Source organism: Podarcis tiliguerta (genome assembly GCF_965153285.1).
Source record: "Podarcis tiliguerta genome assembly, chromosome: 11".
In the NCBI taxonomy this organism is placed as follows: Eukaryota; Metazoa; Chordata; class Lepidosauria; order Squamata; family Lacertidae; genus Podarcis; species Podarcis tiliguerta.
In genome coordinates, this window is record NC_139544.1 from 14822067 (window position 1) to 14839960 (window position 17894).

The 17894-nt window shown below is 44.8% G+C and overlaps 1 protein-coding gene across 2 annotated transcripts in view; it reads right to left on the minus strand.

The window, feature by feature from the left end:
- Positions 1–17487, minus strand: part of SLC12A2 (solute carrier family 12 member 2) — a 50526-nt gene extending 33039 nt beyond the window's left edge. Inside the window, exons 1-3 of one of the 2 annotated variants that reach the window (XM_083403703.1) lie at positions 15776–17487; positions 5001–5120; positions 477–552 (exon numbers count right to left, since the gene is read on the minus strand). In XM_083403703.1, coding sequence (XP_083259829.1) covers positions 477–552; positions 5001–5120; positions 15776–16438 — 859 coding nt within the window. In that variant the 5' untranslated portion in view covers positions 16439–17487. The remainder of the gene's footprint in view (positions 1–476; positions 553–5000; positions 5121–15775) is intronic. The other variant, XM_083403704.1, reaches the window with a different exon arrangement.
- Between the last annotated feature and the right edge of the window lie 407 nt (positions 17488–17894).

The following is a 17894-nucleotide window of genomic DNA, read 5'->3' on the forward strand; positions in this document are numbered from 1 at the left end:
GGTTTTAAACAAGATTGTTTTAACATGTGCCTACAATATGCAAGACATCACCTGCTCACATCAAGAACAAGCATGTCTACCACCTCTCCTGCCCTCAGGAGTACCTTTTCAGGTAGAGTATGCCTCACCTTTTGAGGACACCACAGAAGCTAGCAACTACTAACAAGGAATATGAAAAACTACTTGTTGCCTATGTAACGCTCTGAGCAGGACTAATCCTTCAAATGTGTATTACCTCCTAATCAGTGTCTCATACTGTAATAACAAAGAAAAGAACATTGCTCTGGAGACACACTGAGCCTCTTAGTGAAACTGATAAGCAGCATATATTCCATGTTAAGAATATCACAATGGTAATCAGCAGCATTCCATCAATCATATTCTCATCCAATGCTGTAAGTTACAAGTCACCGATCTTTAACAGTTGATCAAGATTAACAGTACACAGATATGTTTTATTTGGTGGGCACACTTACCTATGCCAGCCTGTCCTACAATCCAGGACAGTCGAATGAACAGCATCACACCCCAGATATTCAACATGCATCGTACCTAGAACACCGTAAGAGCAAAGAATTTTCATGCTATGCTGTCCCAATATTTATTATAGAGGTATCGTTTTGAATAAGCTACAACAGAGTTTTAAGAATCGAGTTCACAGGGTCAACTTCAAAAGTCTGCTGCTTTGCAGGCAACCAAGCACCTCGACTTGTGATTCAAGCCAAACAGCACACCAGACATGCTTTGTGGCAATTTATTATCTTCAATTCTTCCAGTCCTGGATCAGTAGCAGTGGTAGGGATTTATCCATCTCTTCCCTGGGCCACCATATGGTGGGCCCATTTGACTTGATGTCTTGCAATTTGTGTAGGCCTGCTTTAACAGACCGTTTTTAAAAGCGCAGTGACTGAAGTCACCACATTATGAAAATTATACTTCTCCTTAACATAAAACAAATATTATTAATGTTTAAGCAAAAGTGTTTATGACCCGAACGCTGCAGCAGCAGCAGCTAAATCTGCGGCCCTTCTTCAAGTGCTCCCTTCTACAGGAGGTTTGGAGGGTGGAAACACAAGAATTGGACTTTTCGATGGCGATTGTGCAGTCCTCTCCCCAGGAAGGCACACTTGGTACCATCTTTATCTATATTTAGGCACCAGGCAAATACTTTTCTCTCTTGGCCCTTAATTTGAAAGGCAGTGTTGTGGCATCTTTTGGTGGAGTGGGATCAGTTAGTCATGCCTTCTACTTGTATAGCTGTGTTTTTAGGGATTTTACCTGGTTGTTTTTAAAAAGTTTTTAAAGTAAGTGGTTTGGGGTTACTGAGAAAAGTGACTAACAATTATAATAAGCAACAATAATAAATAAATAAATAGGTAGTTCATACTCTGTATAATTGCAAACTGGAAAACAATACAAAAACTCCAATTATTTAAAGTAAATACTTTTTTTTGCCATGTCAAGATAAAATATACTACAGACATGCCAAGATTCCTCCAGAAGACAAGGGATTTTGTCCATGTAAGGTTGCTTTGTCTGTACAAACTGAACTGTGTTAATTTCCACCATCCTGTCACAGTTATAACATGAGAGCTGGAATCATGTCATTTGCAGTTTTATAATACTAAGTTAAGAAGGATAGAAATTCTTCTAGCATTCACTGTGTCCTTAGCAGACTAGTACAACTTTGAAACAACTAAATCAAAGTTAAAATTTGCAATTTGCTTGAACCACCATAGCAACAGAAATCGTGATCTTACAAATCTTATTGTTTCTCCATTGAGTTATTTTCAAACAAATATAAAGTCTGATAAACCTGTGAACAAGATTTTTTTTTTCATTGGAAAAGGTTGGGTTCAGTTAATTCACTGACTTCTTACAAAAAACAAAAACATACCATATTTTTCGCTCTATAGGACGCACTTTTTCCCCTTCAAAAATGAAGGGAAAATGTGTGTGCGTCCTATGGAGCGAAGACGCTATAGCCCCGCAACCCTCTCCCGGCTGGAGAGGTGACACACGGCTATGGCAGGAGCGTCTATCGTCGCGTGTCACCTCTCCAGCCGGGAGAGCACTCGCGGGGCTAAAGAAGCACCCCGCGACCCTCTCCCGGCTGGAGAGGTGACACGCGCCTATGGCAGGAGCCTCTTTAGCCGCGCGCCACCTCTTCAGCCGGGAGAGCGCTTGCAGGGCTAAAGCAGCCCCCCGCGACCCTCTCCCGGCTGGAGAGATGACACGCGGCTATGGCAGGAGCCTCTATAGCTGCGCGTCACCTCTCCAGTCGGGAGAGCGCGCGCGGGGCTAAAGAAGCACCCCGCGACCCTCTCCCGGCTGGAGAGGTGACACGCGCCTATGGCAGGAGCCTCTTTAGCCGCGCGCCACCTCTCCAGTCGGGAGAGCGCGCGCGGGGCTCAAGCAGCCCCCCGCGACCCTCTCCCGGCTGGAGAGGTGACACGCAGCTATGGCAGGAGCCTCTATAGCTGCGCGTCACCTCTCCAGTCGGGAGAGCGCGCACGGGGCTAAAGCGGGCTTTTGCGAGAGGTGAGGGATTTCCCCCACCTCCCAGGAAAGCCAAGAGAAGCCATGCAGCCCTTTTAAAGTGCGCACGGCTTCTGCCGGTTTTGCGGGAGGTGGGGGAATTCCCCCACTTCCCAGGAAAGCCAGGAGAAGGCCGCGATCTCTTTAAAGGGGTTGCGCGGCTTCTCTTGGCTTTTGGGAGAGGTGAGGGAATCCCCCCACCTCCCAGGAAAGCCAGGAAAGCCCTGCGCAGCGTCTCCCGGCAAGGAGAGGCTGCACGGGGCTAAAGGGGAAGCCAGAACAGTGAGCGGGATCCATCCCGCCCTCTGCCTGGGCTTCCTCCATAGCTGCGCGCAACCCCTCCGGCAAGGAGAGGCTGCACGGGGCTATGGATTCTTTAGCCCTGCGCAGCGTCTCCTGGCAAGGAGAGGTTGCGCTGGGCTAAAGAGGAAGCCAAAACACCAAGCGGGATCCATCCCGCTCGGTGCCCTGGCTTGTGCCATAGCCGCGCGCAACCCCTCCGGCAAGGAGAGGCTGCACAGGGCTATGGATTATTTAGCCCTGCGCAGCCTCTCCCGGGAGGGAGAGGCTGCACGGGGCTAAAGGGGAAGCTAAAACAGTGAGCGGTATCCATCCCGCTCTCTCCCTTGGCTTCCTCCATAGCTGCGCGCAACCCCTCCAGCAAGGAGAGGCTGCACGGGGCTATGGATTCTTTAGCCCTGCGCAGCGTCTCCTGGCAAGGAGAGGTTGCGCTGGGCTAAAGAGGAAGCCAAAACAGCGAGCGGGATCCATCCTGCTCTCTGCCTTGGCTTCCTCCATAGCCGCGCGCAACCCCTCCGGCAGGGAGAGGTTGTGCGCAGCCTGTACGCTGCTCTTTGGGGCTGGGGAGGGGAAATATTTTTTTTCCTGATTTCCCCCCCCTAAAAACTGGGTGCGCCCTATGGTCCGGTGCGCCCTATGGTGCGAAAAATACGGTAATTAAAATCCTAGGGACAGGATTCAACTAATGAGTCCTGTCGGTGGAAGTCCTAAAGAAGGGCTTCGGCTTTCATGGGAAATTGGGCTTGCACACCTTGCAATATACACCTGCAGGTATAGGGTGGTATACAAATTTAATAAATAACAATAATAACAATAACAACAGGCTGGGGGAGCAGGGTGCAGGAGGAAGACCAGAGTAGCATGGGGAGGAAGGAACAGGAATCCCTCTGTCGGGCAAGCCAAAATGCTCAACCTGCCCAAATCACCTTAGCATGACACTGAATTCCTTCCTAGACTTCCAATAAGTCAAAGAAAAATTACTAGCTGAGATGAATGTCCCATTAAGTGAACACAGCAGGGAAGCCAATTTATAGATGAAATCCTTTTCTTTACTTATTTGAGCCAGGATACTGCTCTCTCCTCACCCTTATTTGGGCCAAAGGACTGCTCTCCCCAGGCACTCCACCAGAAGAAACAAAATCTAGTTAATGTTATAAGCTGTGCAAGTTACTGTATCCTTATGGCATTGATCCAATAGCTATCGGACGGAGGATGAAATTTGAGCCACCATGTCCCCTCCCTTGTGTTTCCTGAGTTAACTGTGCAAAGTGACTCGTGTCTGCATTTCCATGCTGGCTACAGATGAAGGAGAGTCATCCTTACCCCGCTAGTCCATTTGCAATAAAGTTACCAGGCAAACTGTATACACGCAGGTCCTGCTATCCGCCCACTTATTATGCAAAAATTCACTTATCCAAACATAAAGAAACAAACCCAAACCTCACTACACACACAGCTAATTCAGATAAACCAGAGTTTGCCCACTTCCTTTCTTGTTTGTGGTTTGCTGGACAGCGCCAGCCATTTTCAGGCAGAAACCATGGAGGGGGCAGAGGAGAGAGATAAGACAAGTCACGGATTAGAAATGTTCCCATAGGAAGTAATAGAAATCTTCAGTTCCTTATGCAAACGCCTAAGAAACAATTTCCTGGGAATGCATTGTGTTTGGTAAGTGGGACCTGCATGCAATACAAGGCTGCCTTAAGTAACATGAATGCCTTTTCATTATTCTTCACCTTACAGCCAGGCCTAATAAGATTTTCTCAAAAGCAAGGTCCAAGATTTGCCTCTTAGTAAAGTGTCTGAAGGAATGAAATTTAATTTGCTATACACTCAAAGATGAACCAGAGTTTATCTTTGAGTTAAGGAACAGCAGGAAGAGAGAAAGTGTTTGGCCATTCATGAATGTCCTAAATCATTTTAGGGCACAGTAATAAAAAGAGCTGGGGGAGACAAAGGCAAATGTATCTGGATACATATTTCTTTTTTAAAAACAACAATGAGAGTAGCAGATATAGAAAACAGAAACTTTGTATCTACTACACGGTAATCAATTGTTTTGCTCTTTTTTAAAAAATCTGCAATATATGCAAGTAGACATATTCAATTGTTGCTAAGAAAATAAGCACAGATGGGTTTATCATTACCAAAGTTATACTTACCAATACACCTTTAATCCAACCAAACTTGACAATCCCTTTACTTTCAGCAGTATAAGTAGCAGTGGCATCTCCCGTAGGAGTTCCTTCTTCTCCATTTGCATATCCATCCTCAAATGGTTCCTGTAGTAAAGCAACAATCAGAAGGAGTGGGTTGGATGAAACAGAAACCTATTGAGCCTCTGTTTAAAGTTGCAATCCTAAGTACATTTAGATCCCACTGATCTAAATATTACCTATGTTTCAGAATTGCATTTGCATGCAAGCTGAAGGAACAAGTTAATGAAAAAGGCTATTTTCATCCACAATCTTGGTAACTGTCAAGTTGGTTAATTGAACGTAAAGGTTTGAAGCACATACAAGATGAATTTAGATGCCTTCATATTATCACATTTTTCAAAAGCACTGGCATATAAAAACTTAGCTGTGCTTGTGTATTTTGTGAACTTTATCAGATTCTAGATTTGAAGGAATAACACTTCAACAAGAGGGTAAAAGTGAAATGAACCAGAAGCAATGTCTGGGATCACTGGATCCCACGGGAGAGTTGCTCAGGGAATACTGTGTAATTTTCCTCCACACAAGGTTAAATTTAAAGCTTGGCCAGCAAAAAGTAATACCAAACATGGCATAAAGCTAATTAATATGTATTAATGGGGGGGAAAATGAAAGCAACTGATCAGCCAAACATAATTTCTATCCAGTATGGAAAGTTACTGCATTAATACAACAGCATACCATAATGTTAAAATGGCTGAATTCCCCCTCATTAGGCTATATTCCATAAGTGTAGAAAAAGGCATCTGTTCTGGACTCAGATACTTCAGCAAGATATCAAAGAAAAAAATTCTAATTGATGCTATCATTCAAAAAGGCAGAAAATGATCTTTATACCCTCATTGCAAGGGCTGAAAAATTAGCAAACACAGTTATCTGCATTAGATTCCAAGGTTACAGTACAATATGCCTCCTATGCGTATTTGTAAGTCCAGGAAAAATCTTTGTAAATCTTGAAAGAACTGACCTGGGACTGTAAATTCCTCCTCCCCAAATTTTAACTAGTTGTGCATTCAGTTAAAACTGATAGCATAACATTTAAAAAGAACTATTTATGACAATACACAAAATCTGGATGTCATAGGTCACTCACTAGTGATTCTCACAGAGCAAAATGGAATCTAGATAGAACAAATTAAAATTTAGGAGCGATAGGAAGATTTGGACTACTTGGTGAAATGCAAACTATGTAAAAATAAAACGCCAGAACATTTTAATTTTATAGAGCTAGAAAATATTCAGGCTTTTAGCAAAAAAATAACCAAAAAGTAAAACTGCTAATGTTTGGCAAGATGTGATCTGATGGTTAGCACATAACAGTAAACCATTGTTTAGTAAACCATGACTTAGTGCTCTAAGTAAACTCTACCAGGAGCTTAACCATTGTTTGCTGTTGGCTTACAATGCTTGGGTTTCAAAAAAAGGAAAAACACCTATGGCCTGCTCTTCTTTGTGAATCCAGCATCTTTCCTTAACCATGATTTTTTTTATCCCTCCACCACAGATGCTTGCCAAACTACAAAGGCATGGCGCAAGAGCAACTAGAAAACAAAACAAATCACAGTTTGTTAATCATCTACAGGGCAACTCATGGTTAACTCATGGTTTGACAACAACCACCCATGGATTACCATTTTGTGAAACTAGCTATGCATAGGATTGTGCTGTAATTTAGTCAACTGTTGATATGTTAACATAATTTTTTTTCTTATTTTAACTGATATACAATTATGCACAGTACCCTGACCCAAGTATTAGACTTTCATGGAACAATTATGTAGACATAGTGAAAGAATTATCAACTATAGAATCATTAAAGTATTATTGTTACATGAATAAAAGACAACACTGCATTATGTATGTGTTACCGATATAAATATAAATGCATAGAATACTGAAGTAAGTGGATACCTTTTAATAGGACAGTACTCAGACTGAAAACACTGAGGCATTATGCACATATGTGGCGGTGTGACAAATGTCAAGATTTCACAACATACATTACCTTGTATGATGTATTACTGACAGTGGTTGGCATTCAACTGTTTTACTTAAGGTTAGAGCCATTGTTTTTAATTGGTCTACTCTCAGTAAAATTTAATTTAATACCACCCCTAGTTTCTGCATTATTATCTTGTAAATGGGATATTTTTCTTGGTTATTATATGTTCAGAACTTTTTTAGCAGGTTCTTCATGTTATTTACTGCCAGAGTGCTCTTTTTGGGGACAGATGAAGGGGAGAGTTGCCTCCCACAGATCAAGTGACATAAAAAAACCTTAAGTGTTAAAATTACTAAATACAACCACTTACTTTTCTGTCCTATTTATGTATAATATTAAAGCAGTGAATCAAAACATATTGCTGTGCTGGTGACATGTAAGAGTTGGCCCAAAATAGTGGCTAAGTGAGTTAAGCTGCAGAGGTTCCTATCACTTAGCCTCCTCCATACCTGTCCTATACTAGTAATAATTTTTGACTATTTTAGAGTATTGTAAGAATGCATGCATTGAACATAAAAATGCTATTTAACTGCTCATTATTTAAGGCAAAGAGATAAGAGGATGAGTAGTTACATCCAAGTTCTGATCCTCTACATGCAGCTCTTCTATGCACAAGTATTTCTAATATAAAGTCAAATAAGCACCACAATGGAATCTTCTCTGCTGCCACACAATGGTTAGAGCCCCATTCAATACAGGAAAACAGACAGAAAATTCAAGTCTACTGATGGATCTCCTGCCACCAGGAACAAAAGGCTGCTAAGTATAGTACTGTGAGAGAAAAAGCTGCAGATAAGTTCATCCACCAACTGAGCTATCCAGCACTCAGGACCTTTGAAAAAGCTCCTTAAGACGTACCCTGGGCATAAGTCAGTTTCCAAGGATCATGGTCAATCACACTGGAATATATTTATTTCTGAAAGAGTTGTTAAGTTCTGTTCACACTTTTAGCCATAGGTGTAGAAAGGGCTATTGTTCTAATTTATAGCACTAGATTCCCACCCCCCAAAGTTCTAGTTCAAACTTGAACTCTATCTCACCCAAGAATAGTACTTTGACAGACTTTCCTCCCCGAGCAAGCAGCTTGACAAATCAAACTGTGCCGATACAGGTTTACTGAACTCAGGGCTTCATTAGCTTCATTAACAGTGATACCTCAGGTTAAGTACTTAATTCATTCTGGAGGTCCCGCGTTTAACCTGAAATTGTTCTTAACCTGAAGCACCACTTTAGCTAATGGGGCCTCCTGCTGCTGCTGTGCCGCCGGGGCACAATTTCTGTTCTCATACTGAAGCAAAGTTCTTAACCCGAGGTACTATTTCTGGGTTAGCGGAGTCTGTAACCTGAAGCGTATGTAACCTGAAGCATATGTAACCCAAGGTACCACTGTAATTTGTTTAGTAATAAAGCCCCTTAAACAGATTTCCCATTTGCTTTGCTAATTCTCAGTCATTAGTTACTAGAAAACTTTGTAGTCAGTTGTAAGACTTTAAGAGCCATCAAGTTAATATTTCAGCTCTTGACCTTGCATTAATCCTCAACACCTCCTCATTTGCACATAGTTCTGCAGGCCAATCTTCCTCTTCTCAACCAGGTTATCATGACAACATTCGCCCTAAGTACAGATCAAACATTTTTCTCCCATCCTCAAACTGAAAGTTTTTCTCTGCATTCCCAGACAGAAGGACAGATTTCATGTTGTTCCTATTATTCCACTTTCCACCTCCACCCTAATCTTCGCTTTTATCATGTAAAGCAGCTGAGGAAGAAAAAGCAGCATGTGATGAAAAGTATCTGGAAGGAGGGGTTACTCTGAGCAGACAAAACAGCAATGAAGGAATGGGTTAAACAGCCAGTTACACTTACACACAACACACCATTCAAAGTCATTTAATATGATAAGAGGTGCAGGGTGGGAAGAGAAGAGAATCATATAACTAAAGAGAACACGCATAAATTCCTATGAGTGTGGTTGGAATTTGCCGCCTTTGTGATTGTTATACTCCATTTGTTTTATGACCTAGCTGCTTTAGGAGCATCTATTGCAGTACTTTTGAAAAGTCTGCTGTGCTTAGACGCTCACATTGTACAAATTTGAAGATACATCTAGGATCTTCTTTACACAAGGATTGTGGCCATACATCTGCTCTACAATCACCACTCAAGAATACACTGGGAGACAGCCTGTGAATGTCTCAACAGAATGAAAGTTTAAAGGATCCTAATGGCAACTACTTTTACCCATATCAGTTAAGGTTTGATGTTTTATTGTGTTTTCCAAACTTTTCATTCAAAAGCATTACTTCATACACACCAACACAGAAAACCTACAATATGGTACATATCCTCCATACAAATAAATAATTTTCAGACTTGGGAATAGCTACTCATAAAACCAATTCTATTCATCCAGAGCTTAATTCCAAACTGTGCCTAAGGAATAAATCTCCATTCCCAAGTTGGATTTTTTTTGACAGCAATATTGACCACCTCCTCTGTCTCATCATATAGGTTATGAATAAATTTCAAAAATATCAGCCAACTTCACCCAGCAATTCATTTTTATATCAATAAAAGATCTATCCTTCTCTACCATCTCGCTTGCCACAAGAACACAGCACCTTAAAACCAGTAGAGAAGTTTACCGTATTTCTCGCTCTATAAGACGCACCAGACCACAAGACGCACCTAGTTTTTGGAGGAGGAAAACAAGAAAAAAAATATTCTGAATCTCAGAAGCCAGAACAACAAGAGGGATCACTGTGCAGTGAAAGCAGCAATCCCTATATCTGTTCTGGCTTCTGTGATAGCTGCGCAGCCTGCATTCGCTCCATAAGACGCACAAACATTTCCCCTTGCTTTTTAGGAGGGAAAAAGTGAGTCTTATAGAGCAAAAAATACGGTATTTGAAAATGACCCTCATGGCCCAAAGATTCTTACTCAGATTTGAATCTTAAGGTCAAGGAGATCTCACATTCATAAACATTAAAAGCTAAAATGAATAAATAGTGGGGGAAAGTAAAGTAAACATTGCTCCCAATCTGGCTGCTTGTAAAGGGTGGGTGGGAGGGAGATTAAGAGTCCCCTGAAAAGGCCATCATTAGATTAGATCCACAGAATTATATAGTTTGGCTGCCTCTCTCTCAAGCGATTTATTGAAAATGCTTTTGAAGGCATTTACATGCCCAGCTCAATCCTACACATGTCTACCCAGTGGTAAGGCCACCCGAGTTCAATGGGACTTACTTCCATGTCAGTGCATACTGGACTGCAGCCTCAAGAGACTCAGAGACAGCAGACAATACTACTGAAATATAGGTCTCATACCACAACTTGACATGATTGCCTTTTATGTCTCTAGCTGAACAATGAAATTACTTCTACCATGTTCTAGCATTATAATGAAGCCAACAGCAAAGTTAGCAAAATATGTACATTTTTACTCTTTGTTTTATCCATCACCTTTAGGATTAAGTGTGGAACTTTTGTGTCCAAAAAACTGTGATAATATGAGTTTTACTTACTTTCCCAAACGCAACAATATGAAAAGATATGATCATAAAGTGTTTCTTAGTTAGGGGATCAATGCAAATGTATTACAAGCTATATTATATGTACTGAATGTTACTATGAACATTCAGCCCGACTATGATTGCACAAGTTGATTGGAATTAACTATGGAACTGCATAAAGCCCCATTTGCACCATTATGGCAGCCATGCAGTTTGCAATATATTCACTAAGAAGCAGTTACCCCCAGGCGAGCAGCCAAAGCGTCAAATTGTGCCTCTTAATTTGAAGTCATCCAGCATCTTTGTCCTCGCCAGCAAGAGCTGGGAATGGTAGGCAAAGCATTACCAGAATAAGAACACTGAAAGCTGCCCCATTCACAATCAGACCATTGGTCCTTATACCCTCAGTATTATCTACATATTGACTGGCACTAGGGATCTTTCCCGGTCCTACACAACTGATTGAACTTAGGAACTTCTACAAGCAAAGCTTGCCATTCTGCCACTGAGCTCAGTCCCTCCCCTCTTGACAACTGAAGGCACAGCAATCATTCACTGTAGAGCTGCAGCATCTCTTCTAACCATGGTAGGAATGTGCAGTTGGTCCTATCTAGATTGGGCAGGCACATTCTCTACACTACTTTTCACTGCTTTAAAAGGTATGCACAAGATTCTAGGAGGGTTAAACACATTAGAAGTGGGATCAGTTCTCAGTGCTTCCCACTGAATTCAATTGAATTCAATATAGGGTGCAATATGGGACAAGAGTAAAAGGTAAAGGTAAAGGTAAAGGGATCCCTGACCATTAGGTCCAGTCGTGGCCGACTCTGGGTTTGCGGCACTCATCTCGCTTTATTGGCCGAGGGAGCCGGCGTACAGCCTCCAGGTCATGTGGCCAGCATGACTAAGCCGCTTCTGGCGAACCAGAGCAGCACATGGAAACGCCGTTTACCTTCCCGCTGGAGCGGTACCTATTTATCTACTTGCACTTTGACGTGCTTTCGAACTGCTAGTTGGGCAGGAGCAGGGACTGAGCAACGGGAGCTCACCCCGTCGCGGGGATTCGAACCACCGACCTTCCGATCGGTAAGCCCTATGCTCTGTGGTTTAACCCACAGTGCCACCTGCGTCCCATATAATGGGACAAGAGTGGGGGGAGGCAAAAACTCCTTCCTGTCCTAGATGGTGAAGTGTTCAACATAGCAGTGAACAGCAGTCATAACATAACATTGCACTTCCAATGCAAATTCCAATAATTTGCAGGGAATTTTATGTGTGTGTGTGTGTATGAAATTTTCTGACTCCCTAGAGAGTGATCTAATTTAGCATGCTTGTTTGTTCGTCAACAAAGGGAAAAAATACTTGAACTGTCAAACATATCTAATATTTATTTGCAGTTGACATCCATTCACTGTTATTCATGAACTTATAAAACAGAAAATTTTCCACAGCAAAAAGCAGTTTTTTGGGGTTTTTTGGTAAAATAGAAATTTTCCCACGCATATCATGGATGACACTATCATTGTGATGAGTCAAGCCAGCCTCTTTCATCAGCACTGTGAGTTAATGTTTTACTTTCTGGTGTCTTACTACTGCTCCATTTTAATGATGGTAAAGGTACTTTATTCCCATATTAGAAAATTGAGATAAAAATGAACTATGTCCCTATGGAAGGGATGCATAGGTACATGCCAAGGTTACTAGTAATTCTTTGTTTTCATGAAAACCCCCAAATTATTCCAATCTACCAAAATTACACTGGCACATATAATGGCTCCTCAGGATTGCTATAACTTCTTGCTCACCTTCCACCCCTTGAAAAGATGGGAAAGGAAGCAAAGACTAGCCTGGTTCACATATAAGAGGAAGTCACAGAACAAGCAAGTGTGCTGGTGCACACTACTCAACTAAAACCCATCCCCTTCCTCCCGGAGTTCTTGGCTTGTTTTCATGGCTGCTTTGGAGAGACATAATCCACAAGCACTAGCTTACACCTATCCCTGGTTTCCTCTAGGTGTGTCAAAAGCAGGGAGGGGGTTGGTGCACCAGCTCCCAGTAAGTCGCCATTTGTTTTGCCCCTGATTTACTGTCACAGGTGAACCAGGCCACAATGGGAAAGGTTACAATGGCTATTGCCTCAAGAGGTCTCCAACATGTGCTATGAAGCTTCATTTCGCAACCACCTCATTTGCCAGTTTTCAAAGTCATCACAGGGTGTTTGTGGGTTAGATACAAACTGACCACCAACTATACTTAAGTTATGCGATAACAGGGGTTGTCAACCTGGTCCCTACCGCCCACTAGGATTCTAACTGGGTGGTAGGGGGTTCTACGGCACAAGCTGAATCCTCCTTCCATCAAGCACTGGTGGCCGGTAAGGAAATTTTACCATCAAGAAAGATGCTTTAGTGGGCGGTAGGTATAAAAAGGTTGACTACCCCTGTGCTATAATTTTAGCAGCTTGAAAGCGTAACCTGCCAAGGTGAGTATAATCTTTCAGCAGTACAGAAGATGCACAAGTGTTCTTTTAAAATAAATAAATAAAGATGAACCTACATTTCTGAACTTCCTCAAAGGTGTGATAGTATGTATTTGCTAAGGGTCCTGCCTGGTTGTGCTTTACAAAGACTCTTCTACTCACACACAACACTAATTCTTTTCATTCTTCACAACCTAGTCAATGGTTACCTACTAACCATGGGGCCATATGCCAGGTTGAACATGGCTTCAGGTACTTCAATCACTACTGAAAACACAACTGAGGCAGCTGCTAGGTCTTGCAGCACGCAGCATTTTAAACGGGTTACTTTAACAAGCCATCCAAATTTTTTAAAAAATCTATTCTATTTCTTTTTAAAATCTACATACGCTAAACATACAACATATTGTAAACAGCCAAGAGTAAATATTTACAATATATTGCTAAGGCACTGCGCTATTGTTTATTCACTGAAATTTAAAGGAGTGAATTGGATGTATCAGAAACATCTTCCCCTCTTTAAATTATTGTTCTTTAAAATTTGCAATAAATGGTCAAGTCAGGTAGTAAATGGTTGAAGCCCATACTTTAGCATGCTTTCATATGTTTACAATTCATCCTATTAGTCAGTGAAGGTTTCTAACAGAACAAGTGAATATGCAACTTACTCTACTGGGAAAAGTGAACACATTACCGAGGTTAAAATATCACAATCTTCTCTTTGTGGGATTTTCATCATAATATAGGAAGCTTCTTATAGATAAGTGACAGATGGAAGTATGTATGCCTCTTTAAGAAACAGAAGTCCCATTTTAAAGAGTGATGTCACCATGTACCTGCAGGTAGATATAGGTATATGCAGTAGATAACAGATGTACCATTTAAATTGAAACATGTGGTAGAGATTTAGTTAATTATATTCAAATGTTTGTTTGTTTGTTTAAGATGCTTCTTTAAAATGTACTAACCATTTCTACCATGTGAGAAAATGGGGTTGTTTTCTATCTAAAGGACATAGGTCTGAAGAAATCAAAACAAAAACAAAAACCTTATTGCTGGATTTCCTAATAAATGTATTTCACACTTAAGAAAACTTAAAAACAAAGTTTCTCATGTTAGGTTACCTTTTCCCACAGTGACAAAAAATTGAAGAGGGTATTTACTTCTGATCTACTGTTAAAAGTCAGAAAATTAACACAGCACCTTCAGTTGTCTTGTGTGAGAATCAGTAACAAATACCCTTTAAAACAAAGCCTAGTCCCTACTTTTAAATACCAGGTTGTGAACACTACAGGAAGCATTAGGATTCTAGGAACAGTTAATAAAGCACTAATACTAAACGGATGAAGATAGTTAAAAAGAAGCTGAAATCATTCCTGAGGATACTGAGGAGGCAATCACACATGCAAGTTTATGCAGAATGCAGCAGCCCATAAAGAGAAGCATGATGTAAAGTGCCTTTACAAGAGGACAAGAAATAAAGCTGAATTAATTTAAGCCTAATCTATGCAATATGGCAAACAGTTTGTGTCACTGAATAATTCCAGTACTTAGATAAGGGGTGATGGTGGTACCCAGATGCCATGTTTATAAAAGCAGAGACAAATTAATTCCCTTTGGCCTATCTCAAGGTGACCTTTGATTGATCCCTAGTTGGGGCTTGCTTCATGTTCTCCCCAGCTGACCCCATGCAAGAAACTTCTGCTGAAAATAAACAGGAAGGAAAGAGGGATGGAGTTCACAAGAGGTAAATACTCAACTTTGTTGGTGTTATCACTGCTTAGGAAATTAACAGCAAGTGGTTTGCCATGTTTTTTTTTCGTTTGCAGATATTCAGCTGCAAATGCTCCAGTTACTTTTGTAGATATATAAGCACATGTTTCATGCTCCCATGTGCACTTGGGACAGCAGACAACACATACACAAAGCAGATGGAAGAATTAGATAAATTACAGTATTTTCCAAGTGTACCTGAGAAGGCCAAGTTCATGTGCAAAGAATCCACGAAGGACAGTGACATAAGGTTAGCACTCCTTACTTAAGCTCAGCTAGTTTTGGCAGCCCATAGGGGCGTTTATCTAGTCTATACCAGCACCAGAGCATTGCATCAGAATGCATGTAGCCCCTTTACCCATGCATAGCAAGCTCTACCAGACATCTCTTGCTTTAAAGAAATATAAAAATAAAGCACGTGTGCCTAATCGCAGCAGGCTGCAACTCCAGTGTGTGTAGCATAACAAAATATCAAACTGGTAAAGCGCAAGGTAGTTTTCTTCCTCCCACATGCTCTTTAACTACAGCTCCCATCCTCCCCGACCACCGGCTATGCTGGCTGGGGATGATGGGAACTGTAGTCCAACAACATCTCGGGAACCGAAGGCTGGCATAGACCGAAACCCGCCTGTCAAAGATCTTTTAGACACGGGGATTAAGTTAGCCCGCGGGTTGCTGTCGCATCTACGACTCCTGAAAGTGATGATGCCTCTGCTCGCTGTTAAAACAGTGTTTATGGAAGACAATCTTGCTCGGCTACGAAGGATCGCCAAAGAAGAAGAGGATGATGCCTCTGCAGTTCTGCACGGCGCCGCAACCCAGACTTGCGAGACCTGCTTTCGGCGTTTCTGCAAAAGGCACCCTCTTGCTCCCACCCCTCTTGCGCCTGCCCCGCGATCCTCTGCAAAACGCAGCCGCGCACGGAGCTCGCCCGCTCGCCGCGCATCCCTCTCACCTTGTCCAGCTCGTCGTGCAGCTCCGCCAGGCTGGGCCGGATGAGCTTCTCCCCGAGACCGGAGGCCGTGTGGCGGTAATAGTCTATCCTGGGCACGGCGTCGATGGTGTTGTGTCCGAAGGTGCGCAGGTAGTAGGTGTTGGTGTGGGTGTCGTAGTAGTAGTGATGGTGGCCCCCGGAGCCGCCGCCCGAATGCAGGCTCCCCTCGCTCAGCACCGTGTCGCCCCCGTTCTGGAAGCTCACGTTGCAGCCTTCGCCGCCGGGCTCCCCCGAGCTGTCGTCGCCGGCCGAAGGGTCCACGAAGTTCACCCGGAACCGGCCTTTGGCTTCCTCGCCGCCTTTCCCGTCCCCGGGGGGTTTGGGGGCCGCCGTCGCCGCCTCTTCTTCCCCCACCGCGCCCGCTCGCCCCGCATTCTCGGCCACCAGGTCCACCTGGAAGCGGCTCTGGCTCGGCGTCGGACCCAGCGGTCGGAGAGCCAGCCCGTCGCCGGCAGCCGAGGCGGGAGCCGGCGCGGTGCCGGGCTCCGCAGGGGCGCCCGTTCCGCCGGCATCCCCGTCGCTGGCCGGGAAGCGAGGCGCTTCGTCGGCGTCGTCTTTCAGCAGAGGAGAGCCGGCGCTGGGCGGCGGAGGCGGCGTGTGAGGCGGCTGCTGCTTCCCTTTCATGGCTGCTGCTGCTCCTCCTCACGCGGAGCCGGGCGAGGAGCGGCTTGGAAGGCGGCTGGTTCTGCTGCTACTCCCGAGGGCGCTTTAAACTACCGAGCGGCGCCGCGCCGCTGCTGGGCGACACTATATGCCGCACTCCGGAGGCAACGCCACACGCCGCGCCTCCTCGGCGAGGCAACCGCCCCGCGGCCCCTCCCCGCCCGCGCGCCGCCCTCCGCGCCAGGTGATGATGAGGCCGGTGATGCTCTTGGCCGGCAGCGGCTCCCGCCTGCCTCACGCTTCGCCCGCCAAGATGCGGCCCCTCAAGCCGAGGCGTCCACACAGCCTCGCCGCAGCCTTCCGGGAAGAAGAAGAAGAAGCGCCAGCGCCGCCGCCGTCCCCTCACGACTCCTCCCTCCCGCCCGCCAGCCGCTGCCTGAGGGAGCCGCCGACGTCACAAGCCTCGAAAACGGGCGGCCGCTGAGGGGGAAAGGCGGGAGGGGGCGCCGCCGCCCTCGTTTCCCACACGCAGGTTCGCGCGGCGTCTGAAGGGGCGAGCGCGGGGGCGCTCCGTGTGGAGGCGGGCGGGTGTCGCCTCTCCTCCTCAGAGGTGCTCTGAGGCGCAGCCCAGCCGCCAGGCGACACCAACGGGCCCCTCAGCCGCCGCCGCCGCCGCGCGAGAGTAAAGAGCGGGCCGCGCTCAGCCAATCGCCTCGCGGCTCTGAGGGCGGTGGTGGGGGAACTCGGCTTTTAAAGGAGCCGCCGCCGGCCGCCTCAAGGCTGCCGGGGCCGCGCGCTCTTCTCCGCGGCTGTCACTGACAGGCGCCGCCGCTCGGAGGACGAGGGGAGGCGCCGCCCGCCTTTCGCACTGCAGCAGCAGCGGCCGCCGCCGCCTCACTGCATTGCAGGGGGTTGGACTAGATGACCCTTGGGTCCCCTTCGAGCTCTAGGGTTTACAACGCGAGGCCCGCCGCGCCGGAGGTTGACTGGGGACTCTTGCCGCGCAACGAGAGGCTATGAGAGTTTTTCGGACCCGGGAGGGTTTCCCTTTAGCGCGCGGGGAAAGGCCGGTCAAAATCTCGCGAGGAGATGTGAAGGCGGCGGCGGCGGCTGCAGTCGCGTTCGCCTTGAGCAGAGCAGGGCGGGTTCGTGTGTCGAGGAAGCGCGCGTAGCATCCGGCTGCGGTGGAGTCTTGCAAGTGCTGTGCTGCGCTGCCCGGCAAAGGGTTCTCACGTTGCAGCGAGCCCAAAGGGCAGCCGACGTGGTTGCAGAGAAAAGCTGGTTTAGAAGGTTTACGCTTTGGATCTATTTAAAATTATATCTGTTTTCTGAAATTCTCACACACAAAAAAGTTTATTTAAGGTATTATTTATATTCCGCTTAGTTACACAAGTCAAATTAACAACAACAACAACAATAATTATTCTACGAGGCTGCTATCCTCAACTTAAGGCCCATTGACCACACTGAGATTTAC